Here is an 18062-nt window from a genome sequence, read left to right as displayed (position 1 = left end):
TGGTTACTGAACTCTCTTCTAGTCTCCTCTAAACGTCAAACACATCATACTACTAGGGTGTGTTGAGGAATCGTTCAGTTGTCTGTTTCATTTTTGTAAGCTTTAACGCTAATCTGCCACTTTTGCTCCCAAACACTTTACAGGATTCCTCAACGATCTTTTCTACTTTAACAATAATCTCAGAAATAATAAATTTATTTTTTTCAATAAAAATGTTGTTTCAAAAAATGAATAAGTTTTATTGATATTTCCTTTCATAAAGAAAAAATTTGATTAATTTTAATTATATTCTGAAGCTTATCAACTATGGGAATTTTTTCTTATATTTATATAAATCGATTAATGATGATTGAAATTACCAGAGTGTCAGTGTAGAGTGAGATAATTATTTTGCTGGAGTATTGCCATTATCAATAATGAGAATGTCACCCTCATCATATTAATAGTAATAGCTCTTTACAAACATGATGTTTATTGTTGATTGCAGTTCCACCACATAAACCCAATATCATAGATGAGCACGGAAAGACTGTATCAACGATAGCAGGCGCTTACGAAGAAGGTGGTGACATGCGACTCACCTGTCTTGTCTCCGGGGGTAAATATATATTCGTTTTATCTTTGTGTATTTTTTGTCTGTGATATCATCTTTTAATTAACTTAAATGGAACATCGATTTACCACTGTAGAATTTAACTATAAATTTTTGACAAAATATTTTTTGACAGGCTGATGGAAACATAAATCCTAAAGCAAAATGTTTTGAATGAATTATTTTTTTTCTTCTTATTCGTGTAAAATTCTATTACCAACCATTAATGTACATGACAAAAATGAAATTTTTTCTATTATTGGAAAAAGGGAAATCAAAAGTGTATTTTATTAAATTTTTTTCATTACTCATAATAATATAAAGTAAAGACAAATAAATATTATTAAGAGTAATGATTTTTTTTTATAACTTCATACCTCTCTTTACGTCGTTATTATTTGAAAGAGAATTTTTAATTAAATAAATTCCAACTCGATGAATATCAGATGATTCAGTAGGTAACAAGAGATTTAAAAAGAAATATTATTGTTCTTTTATGTATTTAATATCTGACATGACGAGTACAACTTTGTATTATTAACATTATTTTCACATAAAATGTACCACTTACGTGTTCAATTATTTTAAAAAATTCATTACGACTTTATGAGACACATCTCATTTACTCTCAATTATATTTTAATAGTCAACACTGTAGTTGTTAAACTACATGTAATAATTATAATAAATTTATTTTTATGACCTTATTCCCTAGTGTCCTTCATTTTTTTATCAACGTAGAAAATATGCAGAGTGAGCGCGTTATGAAAAATAATATTCTTAACTTGCAACCTCTTTTCTCTTTTGTTCTATGTTTTAAACCCACTTCCTCCCAAAGTGTTTTACCCTCGTCTTGTCAGAAATTACCCGCACGCAACTACTATGAATTATGAATTAATGTGGTCAAAAGGGGTGAAAACTATATAGGCCGAATAGCAAATGTAACCCCCACCGAATAGATGAACCCTTTTAAAAACATTGTTCAAAAAAAGCTCCGTAAATATAAACTTCTAAATTCCCGCGTTGGTCAAAAAAAGAAAAAAACAGCAAAAACGCGTTAAGTGTAAATATTTAAAAAATTTTAGTGATGAATTTTTCATCATGTTTTCTGTGTCAACAGGTCGACCTCCACCAAAAGTCAGGTGGTGGAAAGGGCAAACCCTTCTTGAATCTAAAGATGAGCCGGGTGAATTTCCAGCTTTGAGGAGAAACACTCTAGTAGTCACAGACTTAACAAGAGCTGATTTACATGCTGTTTTCACTTGCCAAGCATCAAACAACAACATTAGTCAACCTGTTTCTGCGTCAGTCTCTATAGATATGAACTGTGAGTATTTCTCAAGTTATTTAATTTTCTGAGAAAGTCTTTTTAGACAAGTGTGATGAAGAATTTTGAGAATTAAATAAATATTAACAATACTTTGGAAAGAGTTTTTTGTTCAATTAAAAGTGAGCAAAAAAGAATAATTGTTGAAAATAAACGATGAAAAATAGAAGCTTAAAATGAAAACTTTATTACTATAACCACTTCTTGTACATAATAACAGGTCATGAAATTTATGAAGGCTTTTTTATTAAATATAGTTCTCAGTAATTATTTTTTATTATTCTATAAAGATTTTTTTAAAAATAAAAGGTGGTCAGTTAATGACTCATATGTTAAATAAATTGAAAGAAATGTTTATTTAAGTAATGTGTGGAAAACAGATAAAAATAAAAACGAAAGTATGAATAAAAAATCAACATCGATTCAGTTGATTATGTAAATGAATAACTTATTTATATCTACTAGAGTTTTAAAATAAAACTAAAGTAGTCTGCCTTAAATAGCATTTTTATTAGGTATTAGCACATCGCGTCTAAGCTATTTGGAGTCACTACTTTTATCGTTAAGCTTTAATGTTGACATTATTTTCACTCTTATTCTCGCTATCCTCGTAATTTTTTTTTTACTTCCCTTACTTTTTAATGCAAAGAACAAAATACTCACGTGTCTTAAGTGTGAGTATAATTTTTGTGTTTTCTTTTGAGTATCCTTTTTTATTTTTATTCTGCTGGCAAATCTTGAGAGTCGCCAATTTTACTAGGTTAAAAAACAAGAACATTCTCTTGGATTCCACCGAGGATTAAATCTCATAAATTCCACTGTGCGACCTGTGGAATTATCGGTATTTCGTGTTAAACTCAAAAGCGCTGCATTTACACTAAAATTTCTAGGAAGTAATGCTTTTTTCATGTTTTATGTTATAACATAATAGTAAATTGAAAGTGACAATCATCCACGTTATATAATTTTTATCGTTTAATTATGAAAAGTTAAAATATTTGAAAAATTTAATTTTAATCTGATAGAAAATAATATTCGAATTATATGAAGTTAAATAAAAATCTTGAACAAGGAAATTATTTCAATGAAAATTTTGAATCAAATACTTTTACACTCCAAAGAATTTTACTCTCCTTAGAAGATAAATTCTTTTGACTATAATATTAGACGGTGCTGAAACATGTTCAAGTTTTTATTCTTTTGTAAATGAGCTTTGAGTTGGAATCAAAAAATCTGAAAAAAAATTTAAAACGTTTACTCAACTTTTATTGTGAATTATTTAAAAATAAAATAGATTCTATTCTAATGAAAGAACCAAATTACTAATGAAATATTAAACACTTAATTAATCAATATACAAAGGGTTAAAGAATATTCGGTAATGAAAAAAAGAGACAAATAGATAAAGCAAGATCAGTGAATTATAATATGTGATAATCAGTCGTCGACGTTGGCAGATTTTGATTGCAGAGGCCAACGATTTTGACTGTGAACTGACACAGATGAATAGCATTGTAAAGTGAAATAGTTGCAATCTGTGTAGAAAAATGACGAGAGAAAAAGAGAGAACGAAAACGAGCATTATAATGAAAGAAATCGCAGTTGAAAATGACGAAGAATAATTGGAGCCCTAGGGAAACAAGGGAGAAAATGAGAGAAAGGTAATGAAGAGTGAGAAGAGAAGATGCTGATGTATGACATGGAAGTGAGAAAGCAACTACTATGAGGCAATTGCTTTCTCCTTCTGCAACCAACCAAGCCCGCCCTATCCATTTGCCTATCTACCTAATCGAGCTTAACTAATTAGAGACCAGTCGACTGGTAATGGAGTCAGCCAGCAGAATTGGGTAACACTGCGCTTGATTTACAGAGAGGCAGAATGCAAGGAAATTGTAATGCCAAGCTGCTCTTATTCTCCAGCTTTGTGGCTTTTCCATACTTGTTCTTTTTCCTGTTCTATTTTCTTCATTCTTTTTATTTTCTTGCCTCCAAGTTTGTGTTAACCAATAATTCTACAGCTAAAATTTCAAGTGGAATTACCAAAATCTTGACATTAAAATTTATTAAATACTTCATACTCAATTTTTATCCACAAATATAATCGAAACTTTTGCCAATGCATGAGTAATAGTATTTAAAAGCATTTTATTCAGATGCAATATTCTTTCTCGTACAGAGCAAAAGCTAGAGAATTTCAATGTACTATTCGACAGACAATCGTTTTCTCCTATTTACTGGAGAACAAAAAAGTACATGAGAGAACCACGGTAGTAGCAAAGTAAACGTAAAAGAGGAGGGAAAAAATCGACAATGAAAAAAAGGGAAAATGTCGGGATTCAAGAAGTAGAAAGTATAGTAGGGATGCACGAATGAACGCACAAGGGGTTGAAGGTTTGGAAGCGTTTCGAAACTTGATTGCACAACGAAGATAGCTCTTCAAGTTGAAGCATAGACAGCGATAAAGGTAGAGACTTTCCCAGACAACCAAGAGGACTCAAGTGAGTACCTCGCATAACTTTTGCTCTCGTGACTCTTTCTACACTTTTTTTTTTTGCTTTATTTTGTTCAACTGCTTCCCTCAGCTTTGATGTCTTTATTTTTTTTTTAAATCCCCTCACAATCTTCATTCATTCTTACGTGTCATGCACCACCACGAGACTCATCTTTACACTTCGCTATTGTTTTTTTTGTCTGTTCTTCTTTTTGTTTATATATTCAGCTACACGCTGGTATTCTCCAGTGCCCTTTTTCACCCCTTTTATCCACGCTGGATAACATAAAACGACCGTTGGTTTCACAAAAAGCTCTTGGTCGTGTGGTCACAGGCACAGATATGACCGTCCCTAAAGCAAGAAAGAGAAAGAGAATCATTAGAAAAAAGGAGAAAAACTGATCCACATGGATTAAGCCCCAACGTATTTTCAATTCGCGATAACAATAAGTTTGACCCCGTCGACTCATTCATTACTTACTCTCTAGAGCCATGATATTTCTCTTGTTCTTTCTCTATCTACTCTTTTTCTCGTTTTCTTTTTAACTTCAAGTCTCACTCCCTTCACTATGGATTTCTAACAGAATCTTTTTTTTCTTCTATTTGTCTCTTTTCTGTACTCGCTGAATCCACTCTGGGATTCCTATTGAACCCACTGTATCCAGCGATAACTCGAGGAGTTTTATACGGCCTTGGCTTACTTTTATACACCTCTCGCTTTTAATTATATTTTATCTTTTCATCTATTCGTTTTTGAACCTACAACTGAAAGCACGCCATCATTCTTTATATGTATTGTGGTTATTTATATATATATATCTTTTTATCCTGCATTGAATTCTTATCATTTATTCGTTGAAGCTTAATAATCTAACCAGCTTATTTCCACAATTATTAGATTTATCATTGATCAGCTTAGTGATAGAAAAAGTGTAAAAAAAAATTATCAAAATCTGCTGGAAGTTGACAAGAAAGGATGAAGAAAAGATCTAAAGAAGCGGAAAATTTTTCATTGGCATCAAAAGTTCCAAGTATCAGAAGTTTGATCCAAGTTCGTCGACTGGTTGAATAGAAATCTTATCGAAGCTTGATCATCCAGTCCTCTTACCTTTTTCTTATTTTTTTTACTCTTCATCTACTTTTCTATATCCCTTTAGATATTACCCGCGGCACTTGCCAATTTTCATGTCAAATCGCCAGAAAATGACAACGTTCAAACTATTATTAGTCGTTCAAATAACAAATGTTCTCTTCTATCAAGGTCTTTAAATATTTATTATATTAAGATAAAAAAAAAATAAGCTCATTACCAATACCAAGTATAAATGAGATATTTATATGGCACTTTTGTAAAAAAGGATAATAGCGTATAAGATAATGTATAATGGTAAAATCCACCAATGTGTTGTATGATAGTATCAAACACGTTAAAGTATACATTATGTTGTCATATCATTCACAAGTACAATGTTTACAGATAGAAATCACAAAGAATCGTGATAAATCTTTCTATATTCATAATTTTTTATTTTTTTAGTGAAGTAATTTTTTTGTTCACTCCATAACATGCAATCTAACCGATGCTCACGACAGCAGTCCCATTCATGTGACGGAGGTCTTGATCAATAATAAGAACTAACTTAAATAGTATTATTTTTTTATATCGTTGTTGATGTTTATCAAGAAAATTCCTTTAAAATAAACTTACATCTAGAGCTGAGAGTTCATATTTAAATAATATTTTTCATTTATTTAAGTTTATACAATTTCGAGATTCTCTAAATGTTTGGGTAAAATGAACATTTGTTTCATTGTTGCCAATTATTTCACAGAAATTTCTGGAATACCTTAATTGGAGTAATCAACATACATTTTGATGAAATAATTTGAAATTACTTCAGAGCAAATATTTTGAAAATTGTTTTTTAAGGTTCAAAGTGCTTTGAAGTTTTTGCTTTAATTTTATTTTAAAATGTTTTTTGCTTTTAAGACTATTAAAGAGAACCAAGAACAAAAACTCATTCCATTGTAATTTTCTTGACCTGAATAAAGAGTAAAAACTTCATTAAGATGCCTATTTATGTTAACCAAAAAAATCAAAACCTTTTTGTTTCATGTTTCAGTGCGACCTTTAAGTGTGTCAATTCTTAGCAGCGAGCACGCGCCTCTTAGTGCCGACCGCCAGTATGACATCAATTGCATGACAGTCGGCTCGAGACCGCCAGCAAAGCTTTCATGGTATATGGAGGGTAAAATTCTTGAGAATTTCACGCAAACAGTGAGTTTACTTTCAACCTTTTTTTACCTCATCATCCAATTAATCAGATAAGATGAACTTATTACATAGTCCATCATTCATTTAAATACAAAATAATACCCAAAATGGATGTAAAAATTCTTTTTGCCTCACTCACCTTTTCGTTTACTTTTTTTTTAAGATACTAGACAGTAGATCGATTATTCGCCAACACATTTGTTGGATGATCCCGAGCAAATTAGGGTTAAATGGGTGTCGTGAGTTAGGCAGGTGTCGAAAGAGATACCTAAAATACGGGAGTGTGAAAAAAAAGCACGAGCAGCGACAAAAAAATTAGTAAACGAGGAGTAAAGAAAAAAAGAGGAATTTCACGAGAGTATATGGGTTTCTTCTTTGATCGTAGCGCGAAATCACTGGCATTAGAAGCGGTATCGGTATTTGCATCGTTGCCATTAGCGTCTACCTCGAACACGCCATGGTGCAATTACTGGATAACCGATGATTTCGTGATCTTCTTCTCCGCCTCTCATAGTCCAGTCCACGTTGATTCTTTCCTCTTCCATTTCCTCTGTCTCTGTTTACCTCATTGACCATCAAATGCCTCTATTCCTCTTCAATCCAACTACACCATCATCTCTTCTCACTTCCCCCAGTTCATACTCCCAATCTATATATTTATCTGTCTCTTATTTGAAAGCCTAAAGTAATTTTTATTCCTCGATCAATGCGTCTAATATGTAATTTAACAAGGTGAGATTATATTTGTTATCCTGCGTCATTTTATTAATCTTTCCAGAAGCAATTTGAATAGACTACGTATTGAATCAAATAAAATGATGATCCAAAATCACAAAAGATCTCACGAATATAATTCCGAGTTCGTCAGAGTAGTACTCAAATGCATCACACGTATTCTCTTCTATACTACTATCGACTGATGTCTGCGACCCGCATCACAAATAACTATTCGCAGTAGGCTTTACCAATATTCAACAATACGTCGTAATATTGTGGTATTGCTACACAGAATGGTAACGTAGAGAGACCACCTCGTTTTCTATCAATTTATAGCTACGATCGTTGATTCGGAACTTTCGGCATTTCAACAAATCATTATTTTCATAACGGTCCTTGATTAGAGATCCAATAACGCTCGAAACGTACCTACCAATAAATTTTTGATACACTAAATTAGTTTGAAATTCAAAGCTTGATATGTTTCGTTAAAATTAACGTTTGAAAGATAATACTTTTAGTTATTTTGCAAACTTCTAATAATTTCTCGTTTTTTTTTTGTATGGTAATAGTTTTTAGAAATTTAATCGGTTCGTCAGATATTATTTGACTCGTTAAAGTTATTTTAAATAATATTTAAGTACTAAAATCCAATGATTACTAATAAATCCAGTAATTTGTGTACATGATTGGAATAAAAATACAAGAATGTATTACTCGATAATTAAGTTATCCATGTGATGTTGACAGTAACAACACTGAGTAAAATTAAAGTAGTTTAATATACCATCATCTGTTAACCTGCCATTCAACATCTCATAATTAACCGTTTTTATAATCACAAAACAAAAAAATAATTAACCCATGAGACGGAGATAAAAATTTCTCAAATAATTGAGAGTTACTTTTTTTTTGTGTTAAGAACAAAAGATGGCAATAAAGATATTTTTAAAAATAGAAAGAAAGAAATTCGGATCCATCAAAACTTCTTTAATGAATAGCTGAAATTAAAAATTAATAATTAAAACCTTGATTTATTTGAAGTTTGAAAAATTAAATATATTAATATTGTAATATAGTTTGTTTCTTTATTGACAATTCATAAGATTAAGTGCCACTTCCAATCTTGACTTTTGAAAGTGTTTTATTTTAAGACGGCTGACATGTTTAATTAGAAATTCTTAATTGTGAATTTTTATTGAGTTGTAACGAATTAATTAGAACAATTTATGAATTAAGATATTTTTATCTCTAATGGAGCAGCTCAAAAATATTATAATAAATGTATAAATTAACTTATCACGGATTTCAGAACTTTATAATTTCCATTTAATGATTTTTTGAAACTTTCAGGTGTCTGATGACAAAAATATGACAACTTCAACTTTAACCTTTAAACCAACTCGACAAGATCATGGAAAAGTTATCACTTGTAGAGCTGAAAATCAAAATGTTGAGGGTGGTTTCGAAGAAGATACCTGGAAGCTCAATGTATTTTGTAAGTTTACTTTATATTAAAAAAAAAGTCATTCATAAAATTAAAAAAAAAGAAGAACTAAATGAAAATAATAGCATACAGTTGATGGAATATCAGAATAACTTTTTATGTTGAAATTTATATGAATATAAAAAGTGCTAAATTGATACGGGAACTATACAACTATTGAAAAGATCGAATGGTAGAGTATAGTGATGTTATCCATTGAAAGAGATAAAGCGGATAAAAGCGGGAATGTAATCGAAATAACGAGACGTCAACGGAGGGAAATGGAACGGACCGGAGATCTGGATTTATTTGGTCAGACTCCTGACGCCAGGAAACGCGGTACACGTGCGGAAGAGAAAAAAATCACAATTTGAGAGCCAACCTGTAATATTCGGACGCGCGTATGCCCTAGGCCGCATATATTGTTATACCATAAAAGTGACCTAAAAGTTTTTTGATTGAAATAATAAAAATTGTTTTGGTTCATACTTGGATATTTTATTTTATAATATCCACCACTATCAAGACTGTAATAAAATTTAAAACTCCTAAATTACAGATAAGCAGTCATATCCAAATTACTTTTAGATGATGAAATTTCGTTTTCTAATAAAAAAAAAATAATGAAAAATACGAGCTGTTATTTTTTAATAAATAATAACTCTCTGCCAGTGCAGTTGAAATAATAATAAAGGCTGAATCAATTTTTCAACAGGATTTATGATATTGCCTTCTGTTGTAATAAATATTACAAGACTTCAGTAATCGATAGTGGAAATAATTTTACATTACTTATTTATATATTTATTCAAATAAAATTTGGAAATTTATTCATTACCATGGTGGTAGAAAGAGATATTGTTTAATTTAATTTCACAATGATTTTATTTAAACTAATTTATGAAGTTTAAAATGGAATAGGTTGTACGATTAATTATTTAATAACATTTAGTACGTTATGTATGGTCACGGATGCGAAAAATACCCTTGTTTCATTTAATTTTAAAATAAACTTAACAGTTTTTACACTAGAATTTACCGAACAAATTTATGATTTGGAAACAACAATAGATATATTTTACCTAATGAATAAATTCCAATTAACTCTGTACAGTTCTACCTACTATTCGGCTTGAACTCGGCTCCAAAATGAATCCTGACGATATCGAAGAGGGTGACGATGTTTACTTTGAGTGTAAAGTTCGTGCCAATCCTGAAGCCTACAAAGTCATCTGGAAACACAATGTATTATTTATTATTTACTTTAACAATTGACTTTTTGAATATAAAAATTTGGCTTCTGAAATTAAAGCTTTTTTTTCCAGGAAGTTGAGATCCATAATAATGCTAAGAAAGGTGTCATAGTACAACAATATAGTCTGGCTCTACGAAAAGTGAATCGCTTTCAGGCTGGAAATTATACGTGTATTGCATCAAATGTCGAGGGTGATGGACACAGTAATACAGTGGAGCTTAAAATAATGTGTAAGTCTTAACAATGACTGTTTTTAAAACTTTACATAGCTCAATCGATACTATAATTATTCGACAAGTGTTTATGACATTCATTTTCTCATATTACTTTTAACGATGAATTGAAAATATTTCCTAGACTGGAAAATTGAATTATGTGTGTAAAGGATAACTCTTATTGGTATATTTTTATATCGAAAAAAAAAGTTAATTAATTGTTAAGTTAAATTGGATTTATTCTATAGATAAAAAAGTAGAATGCTTTAAAAATAATAAATTGATTGAACTGAATAATTGAAATTATATTTTAGTATTTAAATTTAGAATTAAAGAGTAGGTATTGATTAAATTTATTTAGTTTTTGACATCTTGTTAGATAACAATATTCCACTGAAGATCAATTATAAAACCAAAAAAATAAAAGTTTTAAAATTAATCTTTAGAAGCATAGTGATTTAAAAGTAACTTATCAATTAATATTTAAATACTTTTATTATTGTTTTTTTCTTTACATAAAATTTTTCAATTTAAAAGTTTAAATGAGTAGAATCCAATTTTTCTGAAACTAATTCTTAAAAAAAAAAAGTAGATTCTATCAATCGATCACATTTCACTCAAAAAAAAATTTGTCTCTTTTAAATCCTATCAATTTCCATCAGAAAATTTTGCTTCAATCAAATAGTCTTTTATTAGAATGAAAAAGCAGTCTAAAAATCAAAAGTTATTTAGTTAATAAAACATTTAGCCAACAAATTTTCTGATACAATGATTGAAAAATAAATATTTCATCTTTTAATTTTGATAAAATCTCTCTTTTGGTGAGCAACAAATAAAGGAAAATGACATGTCAAATTCGAAAACCTAAAATAAGAGTAAAGTGAAGCAATAGTTTTAGTTAAAAAAAAAAAAAAAACAAAAAAAAATGGTCACAGTAACTGCTACAACTAAACTGCACAGACAAATTATTCCATACCGACAAACTTTTCCTGGCCGGTGAAACTATTCGAACGCGGAAATAATGCTCATCGATCTTGTGGGAAATAACGGAAACACACGAACATCGGCTGAGTTGGCTGCTCGCCACTTCCACTATTTTCTGATCCATTCCTATTCGATGTCATCCCTTGTCACGAGAAAACTTGACTGCAGGTTTCATGAATGCTCGCACACTATGTTTCCTCCTCATATCATGTCAAATCTGGTCTGCTACTGAATGATGTTATCAGATTGTGTGAGCCAGGGTCCACTGTCTAGATCGCCATGTAGTTGGTCGAATAAGCTAGCTAGAGGTGACGAAAATTAGTCCTTTGTTGAAGCTGATGAGCGTGCATAGAGCTAGCATTTTACAAGAGTATTAATTCGATAGGTTAAATACGTTGTCATAGTCATCACACGATACGGCCGTTCGTGCTTGTTCTGATCAACCCTCATCGCGTCCTATCTCTCATCCCTCTCTTATAACTGACCCACAGTGTACTCTCATCAATATTGCCGCACTGCTACTTCGTCCTTTACGCTCCTAGTATTCGAACGTGAGGAATGTAAATTAGTTTGGCTCCATGTGTACATAGCTGAATTAGCTCTCGTTTCGATATACCAGGTACAGGTATCATGAATATCTTTGGCATTAGCCGCTAGTGCATTACATATGTACTTTTGATGTAGATCAAAAGGAAAAGTTAATCTGTCTGCAAATTTATTTCACTAGCAATCATTTATTATTCTTAAAACGCATATATGCTCGGTACTCTGTTAATAGGCCGCGGAAAAATCTTCTATCAACACTTTCTTTATCGAAATACATTTATTTTCTACCATATTCGTTATATTAATAACTAAATTCTTTTTTATTATCTCTGAAAAAGCTTGAAATCATATAATATTTATTGATAGAATCACTTGATCGCTGGAGAAATTTATTATTTATCATCTCGGATGAAATCTTCTATTTGAAATTAAAGAACTTTGAAGGAAATTATTTTCCATTTTCAGCAAATCTTTCATGAATAAAACTTGAAAATTCAAATGTTGGCTAATTTTTATATTCCATTTTTTTATCTATAACATATTTATTTTACCAGTCTTATTTCAATCATTGTCACTTTTTGGAGATGGAAATATTTGAGGAAAAGAACGCTTGAAAGATAGAAAAATGTATAAAAGTGATGTACATTGATTTGTAAATTTTTGACACATGGATAAGCTTTTTTGTACCTCTTTCGACTAAAGCTCAAGCAAAATATTTTATTTTTACAGATAAACCAATCTGCATCCCAGATCAGAAACGCATTTATGGAGTAGCTCGGCTCGAAGAGGCAAAAGTAGTCTGCAGAGTTGAAGCTTATCCACCACCTAACAACTTTCGTTGGACGTTCAACAACACCGAGGAAATGGTTGATGTGGCTCAGGAACGTTACAGGAATGGAACCCGTCATACACAGAGTGTTCTCACATATAGACCTGTCACTGAAATGGACTATGGAACAGTGTTGTGTTGGGCGAGCAATACAGCAGGACAGCAGATGAATGCTTGCATATTTCACATCATACCAGCAGGTATATGCTTGTAAAAATCTCAAATTTCTCAATGACATGAAAGCCAAGGCCAGATTTTTTTCATTCTTTCGTGATATTAAAATTCAAAACATTCCAATTTCATGTAGAATTTCTTTTTTGCTTATTAAATTATATTACTTAAAAATATAAATCATATCAGGTGTATCTTTTAATTTTATTTTAATCTTGATAATGAACAGATTTAGCTCAAAAATAATATTCAAATTATTCAAACTAAGTTCAAGGTTAATTTAACATTTTATCAAATGAGTGTTTGTGATAAATTATAAATGAAAAGTTCATGCTACTAATGTGTATCAACCTATTATACTTTTTCGTTGGGTTTTAATTAAAATTGCATTTATTTCATGTTGAAGTAAATTAATATTCATATCACGACATACCACAAATGTTATTTTTCAACATCTATTACTTAAAAATGTATTAAAATAAAAAATTATCAACATTCTCTATATTATTTCTCTCTTATTATTATTCTATCATAAACGTACTTCATTAAATAAAATAATAGAAACAATAATATGACTTTAATAAAACAATTATAAATTTTTTCAGGCAAACCAGAAGCTCCCTACAACTGTACTCTAACAAACCAAACAACAGATTCACTATCCGTTGAATGCACTGCTGGTTTTGATGGTGGTCAACCTCAAAACTTCCTTCTAGAAGTCTATGATCAACATACAGGGATTCTTGAAGCTAATATAACATCTCGTGAGAATGCATCATTCACGGTCCAAGATCTTGAGCCAGATAAGGTACTTACTATGAAACTTTATGCATTCAACTCGAAGGGAAGAAGCGAACCTACAAAACTAGAAGGATTTACACTTAAGATTGCTGAGAAGCAAACTGGTAAGCCTCACTATGCTATTTTATCATTTTATTTGTAATTTTATAACTCGGTTTATGTCAGAGTATTTTCTATTGATGATTGAATTATATTTAATTGATTGAAGTACTAATGGTTTTGGCATTAAAAGCTGCGTTATTCTATCAATATCAAAGTAACATATTTAAAAAGAGGCTTTAAAATAGATTGAGAGATTGTCATGACATTTCTATCGATTGTTTAATATTTTTGAATCAGTCATATGAATTTAAGGTATATCATAGCTGTCAATATATTTGCAGACGATGAATATTAGACTATAAATTAATTATTTTATCAATCCACTCGAATATTTAATGAGCTTACTCCTTAACAGGATAAACCTTATTCGATAATTTATTGAATAATTAGTTTATTTGAATTTTTAAATTAAAAGAAAAAATAAAGTATCAGCAAATTTTCGTTCAAGCAGTTGTAGAATTTGCAATTCTAATATTTCCCATTCTCAGTCTATTTCTTCTATTCGAACCACATTATTCTTAATCATATTTTTAATCTTGTCGTCTTCTGACAGCTTTTCCAACTGCATAATTATTTTATCTAGATATTATTCTATTTCCTGTAATAACTATTGAATTGAATTATAATTTAATTAAACATTTCCATCAATTTGGTATGTATATATATATATATATATATTTAATCTAACTAAAAATTCCTGACTACTATGCAATCTTTTATCTCAATCTGAATAATTCTGAAATATCACCCTCGATTTTATTCTTGATATTTCAAGATGTTCAGTTTCTATTTGATACATTCAAGTAAAGTATTATACTTTGAATATTCTAGCGAATTTGTAGTTTAATATCTTCAACAATGACAGTTAAAACAAATAAATAAGAGTCCAAATCGATTGTCAAAAGGAGCGAGCAGAAAAATACGAAAGTAATATAAAACATTAAACTAAATATAAAAGTAATATCTTTCACTTTTCCACTTTATAACTTTTTTCATATTCTGTTTACATCTTTAGTCATCTCGCAAAACTTTTACTTGGTTATTATTATTATTACTCCTATTGCAATTATTATGATGATTATTTTCTGGTATGATGATCATTATTATTTCTTTTTATGCTTTGAAATAATAACTCGAGAAACTAAACTAAAGGAGCATTTTTAAAATAATTCCATGGGGTATTCTCAAGCATAAAATCATAAAAAAAAGAAAAAATTCAGCTAGAGACAACTTTGAGTAAAGGACTTTATTCTTTATGATGCCATCTTTTGAAAGTTCTGCTCCGATTAAAAATTAATCTGCACTTTAGCTCATAACGACAAGACTTTTAAAGCGTCCTAAGGCTCTACTGAAGAGCGAAGGAAAGCACAGGAAGATATGCTAAAAGCGTTCGTGCATCTTACAGCTGTAGCTAGTCCTAAGAAAAGCTTTTTGTCTCCCAATGGGATGATAGGCTTGTTAATAATAATTACTTAGATCTCTGATATAAATAAACCGAGTAATTTTGCATATCTTAATCTTAAGATATCTAGTTAGAGTGGTACTTGCACGAGAGCAGTGCGCATTTTGTTCACAGGTACACCCGTGCCATTCGAAATCACCCCATTACTTGGAGTACTTATTGGACTAGTTGCTGCATTGCTGCTCATCACAGTTGTCATTCTTGGAGCACTTAAAGTCAGAAGTGATCGACGAACTCACAGACCCGGGGATCTACCGTTGAAAAAAACTACTGCTCCAAGCTCTGAAGATCTTTATGATACTGATGATAGAAACCCTGACGTCGTGCCAACTAATAAAGGTAAGATATTGACTCTGATAAGAGTAATAGTGTCTGCATTGACTTCATATACATTAGAAAATAAAAAAGTCATATAGACATTTTTATCGTTGAATTTTCTTCTGTACATAATTTTTTTTATTACGTATCTTAATGCCAACAAGTTTTATTACTGAAAAAATTTATTTCTCTCGACAAACTTTATTTTCTTCACAATTTTACTAATATCTATAAAAACTTGGCATAATGTACAGCTATAGAACCTAAATATCCATTTATTTTGCAAACAAAAAATACAAATCATATAAAAATGCCTTATTGCAATGGATAAATTCATAAATGAGATGAACACTTTTTGTGAATATTTTATTTTGTAATAATATTATTGTTTATTTGTATCGAAAGATTCAGATTACCAGTTAACGGGTTCAACTGCGGGTACACCATTAGCTGCTCAACCGACTCCAGATGAAGTTTCAACCACGTCACTACCAGCCCAGCAGACGAATCATTTGCAAGGACTTAATACTTACTCACACAACGATTATTCGAATTACCCAACTTTGCCGGTAATTACTAGTTAAATTAAGTTTATAATAAATATTGTCCTAGATCAATTTACTTTTTGTTTAAACATTCCATCTATACTGAATTAATCTCACATCAATTGATTAATTACATTCTTCAATTAACACTTTGTTCATTAAAAATATCCAAGCTATTTGATGTTAAATTGCTTCTCTTTGTTCACGAATAATTGAACGAATTTTCTATTATTCAGTCACATATCTAATTAGTTATTGGTTAAGATCATCACAATGTTGATATCATTAATCAATTAGTCCATGTTTCTCTGTTAATTCACTAATGTATCTATTATTATGGTCAGAGTTATTTAAATTTACTCATAATTTCATATATATATTATCTTTCAAAACTACATTTGATAATTTCTCTATAATATAATTTATGTTGGAAATTGATCATGAAAGCTTTTATGGTATTAATGAAAAGCAGTACCCTAAACGCTTGAATGAATCTCTTCTAATGCAAGTGGTTCTATTTAGCTTACAGGAGAAGTGACTTATGCAGAATTGTGCCTGGCACGTCCAACGACCCTTTCGACCACTGCGGATTCGAAGCTTTCAAGTCTTAACACTGGCCTTAATAACATTGGAGGGTTTGGTGGTGTACTGGTAGGAGGGAAACCTTACATCAAAGAAGCAACTGTTTATGCTTGTATAGATCATAATGCTAGACCACCAAAAATAGACCAGGTTTGTCAACCTATGAAAGGAAGTGCTGCAACTTTGTTTCAAGATACCACAAGTATCATCACAGCCAAACAGCAAAATCATCCACGAGAAGTTGTTACAGTACGTACGCCGCTCATCTCGTCTCAAGAGAGTTGCGTATAGGGACGGGAATCCGACGCGCTTGACATTAACGAGTATTACGTGTAATTGCAGCGACGTCGGCGCATTCAATTATAGACTCCATCTAATTATAATGAATTTTAAATTTGTTGGTTGACGATGCAATATTTATAAAGACTAGTTGGCGAATACAAATCGATTGGTGAAGTCTGCACGTTGCATTGACTTGACTTTTAAAGAAATTTTTTAACTCCTGACCAACTTTCTCAATTTCTGTCTCATGTAACGTCATATTTATTCATCAAAATTTGATGAAAAAACTTTTTATATGATTTCCATACATAAATGAATTATTTTTAAAAGGAATCAAATTGTTTGAGCTAAAATATTGAATAGTAATTAACTAGATATAATGAGTTTCATTGTTTAATATGAAATGACGTTGAGAAAAAAACTGATTATAATGAAAAATATTGTTCAAAATTATAGATGTTTATATGATTGTAAGAACATTTAATATTTTATCCAATATTCTATAAATCGCAATAAATATTTAATAATTAAAAAGAAAATGATATTTTTTGTTAAAATTAAATTTTTTCTCGAAGCGTAAACTATAATTTTCCATTATAAAATATATTAAATTTAATTGAATGAATAAATTGGAAGTGCAAATTGAAATATTAAGCTGAAATTTTTTATAAATAAAATAAAAATTTCACAATAAAGACTGCTTCCAATTGGATTATTGCTCCTAAAAATTGATCAGATTATAGCTCAATAAAAACTGAAGTACGTCTGTCACATCTATTTTATGTAGCATCGATATCATTAAACTAGAAAATGCCAATGCCATTATTTTTTATTCACTGGCATTTTTTTTGGTAGTTGTAAATACATATTGTATTGTAAACGAATGAATTGAAATAAAATTGTACTACTTGTCATAGCATGTAAAATACTACTGACAACTTATAATTAATTTTTAACGTTAAGTTATTAATGATATTTATAAATTTGATTACTCACTTATTGTACTAATAAGATCTTTATAAAGGAATTTATAATTTATTAACTGCCATAGTATTTGTAGGATAATCTTAAGCAGCTCAAAT

General features: G+C 30.2%; 1 protein-coding gene across 4 annotated transcripts in view; it reads left to right on the top strand.

Annotated features, from left to right (window-relative positions):
* Positions 1-17322, top strand: part of LOC118068201 (nephrin-like) — a 177071-nt gene extending 159749 nt beyond the window's left edge. For all 4 annotated transcript variants that reach the window (XM_035085422.1, XM_035085423.1, XM_035085424.1 and 1 more), the window contains 11 exons: positions 488-598; positions 1713-1919; positions 6534-6688; positions 8756-8900; positions 10003-10133; positions 10214-10373; positions 12618-12917; positions 13494-13793; positions 15350-15592; positions 15977-16140; positions 16639-17322. In XM_035085422.1, coding sequence (XP_034941313.1) covers positions 488-598; positions 1713-1919; positions 6534-6688; positions 8756-8900; positions 10003-10133; positions 10214-10373; positions 12618-12917; positions 13494-13793; positions 15350-15592; positions 15977-16140; positions 16639-16989 — 2267 coding nt within the window. In that variant the 3' untranslated portion in view covers positions 16990-17322. The remainder of the gene's footprint in view (positions 1-487; positions 599-1712; positions 1920-6533; positions 6689-8755; positions 8901-10002; positions 10134-10213; positions 10374-12617; positions 12918-13493; positions 13794-15349; positions 15593-15976; positions 16141-16638) is intronic.
* The last annotated feature ends 740 nt before the right edge of the window (positions 17323-18062 follow it).

The sequence above is a fragment of the Chelonus insularis genome, unplaced genomic scaffold, assembly GCF_013357705.1.
Source record: "Chelonus insularis isolate UGA/USDA-ARS -01 unplaced genomic scaffold, ASM1335770v1 contig_399_pilon, whole genome shotgun sequence".
In the NCBI taxonomy this organism is placed as follows: domain Eukaryota; kingdom Metazoa; phylum Arthropoda; class Insecta; order Hymenoptera; family Braconidae; genus Chelonus; species Chelonus insularis.
The sequence above is the reverse complement of the archived record's forward strand: the minus strand, read 5'-3'. Positions and strand labels throughout refer to the sequence as shown.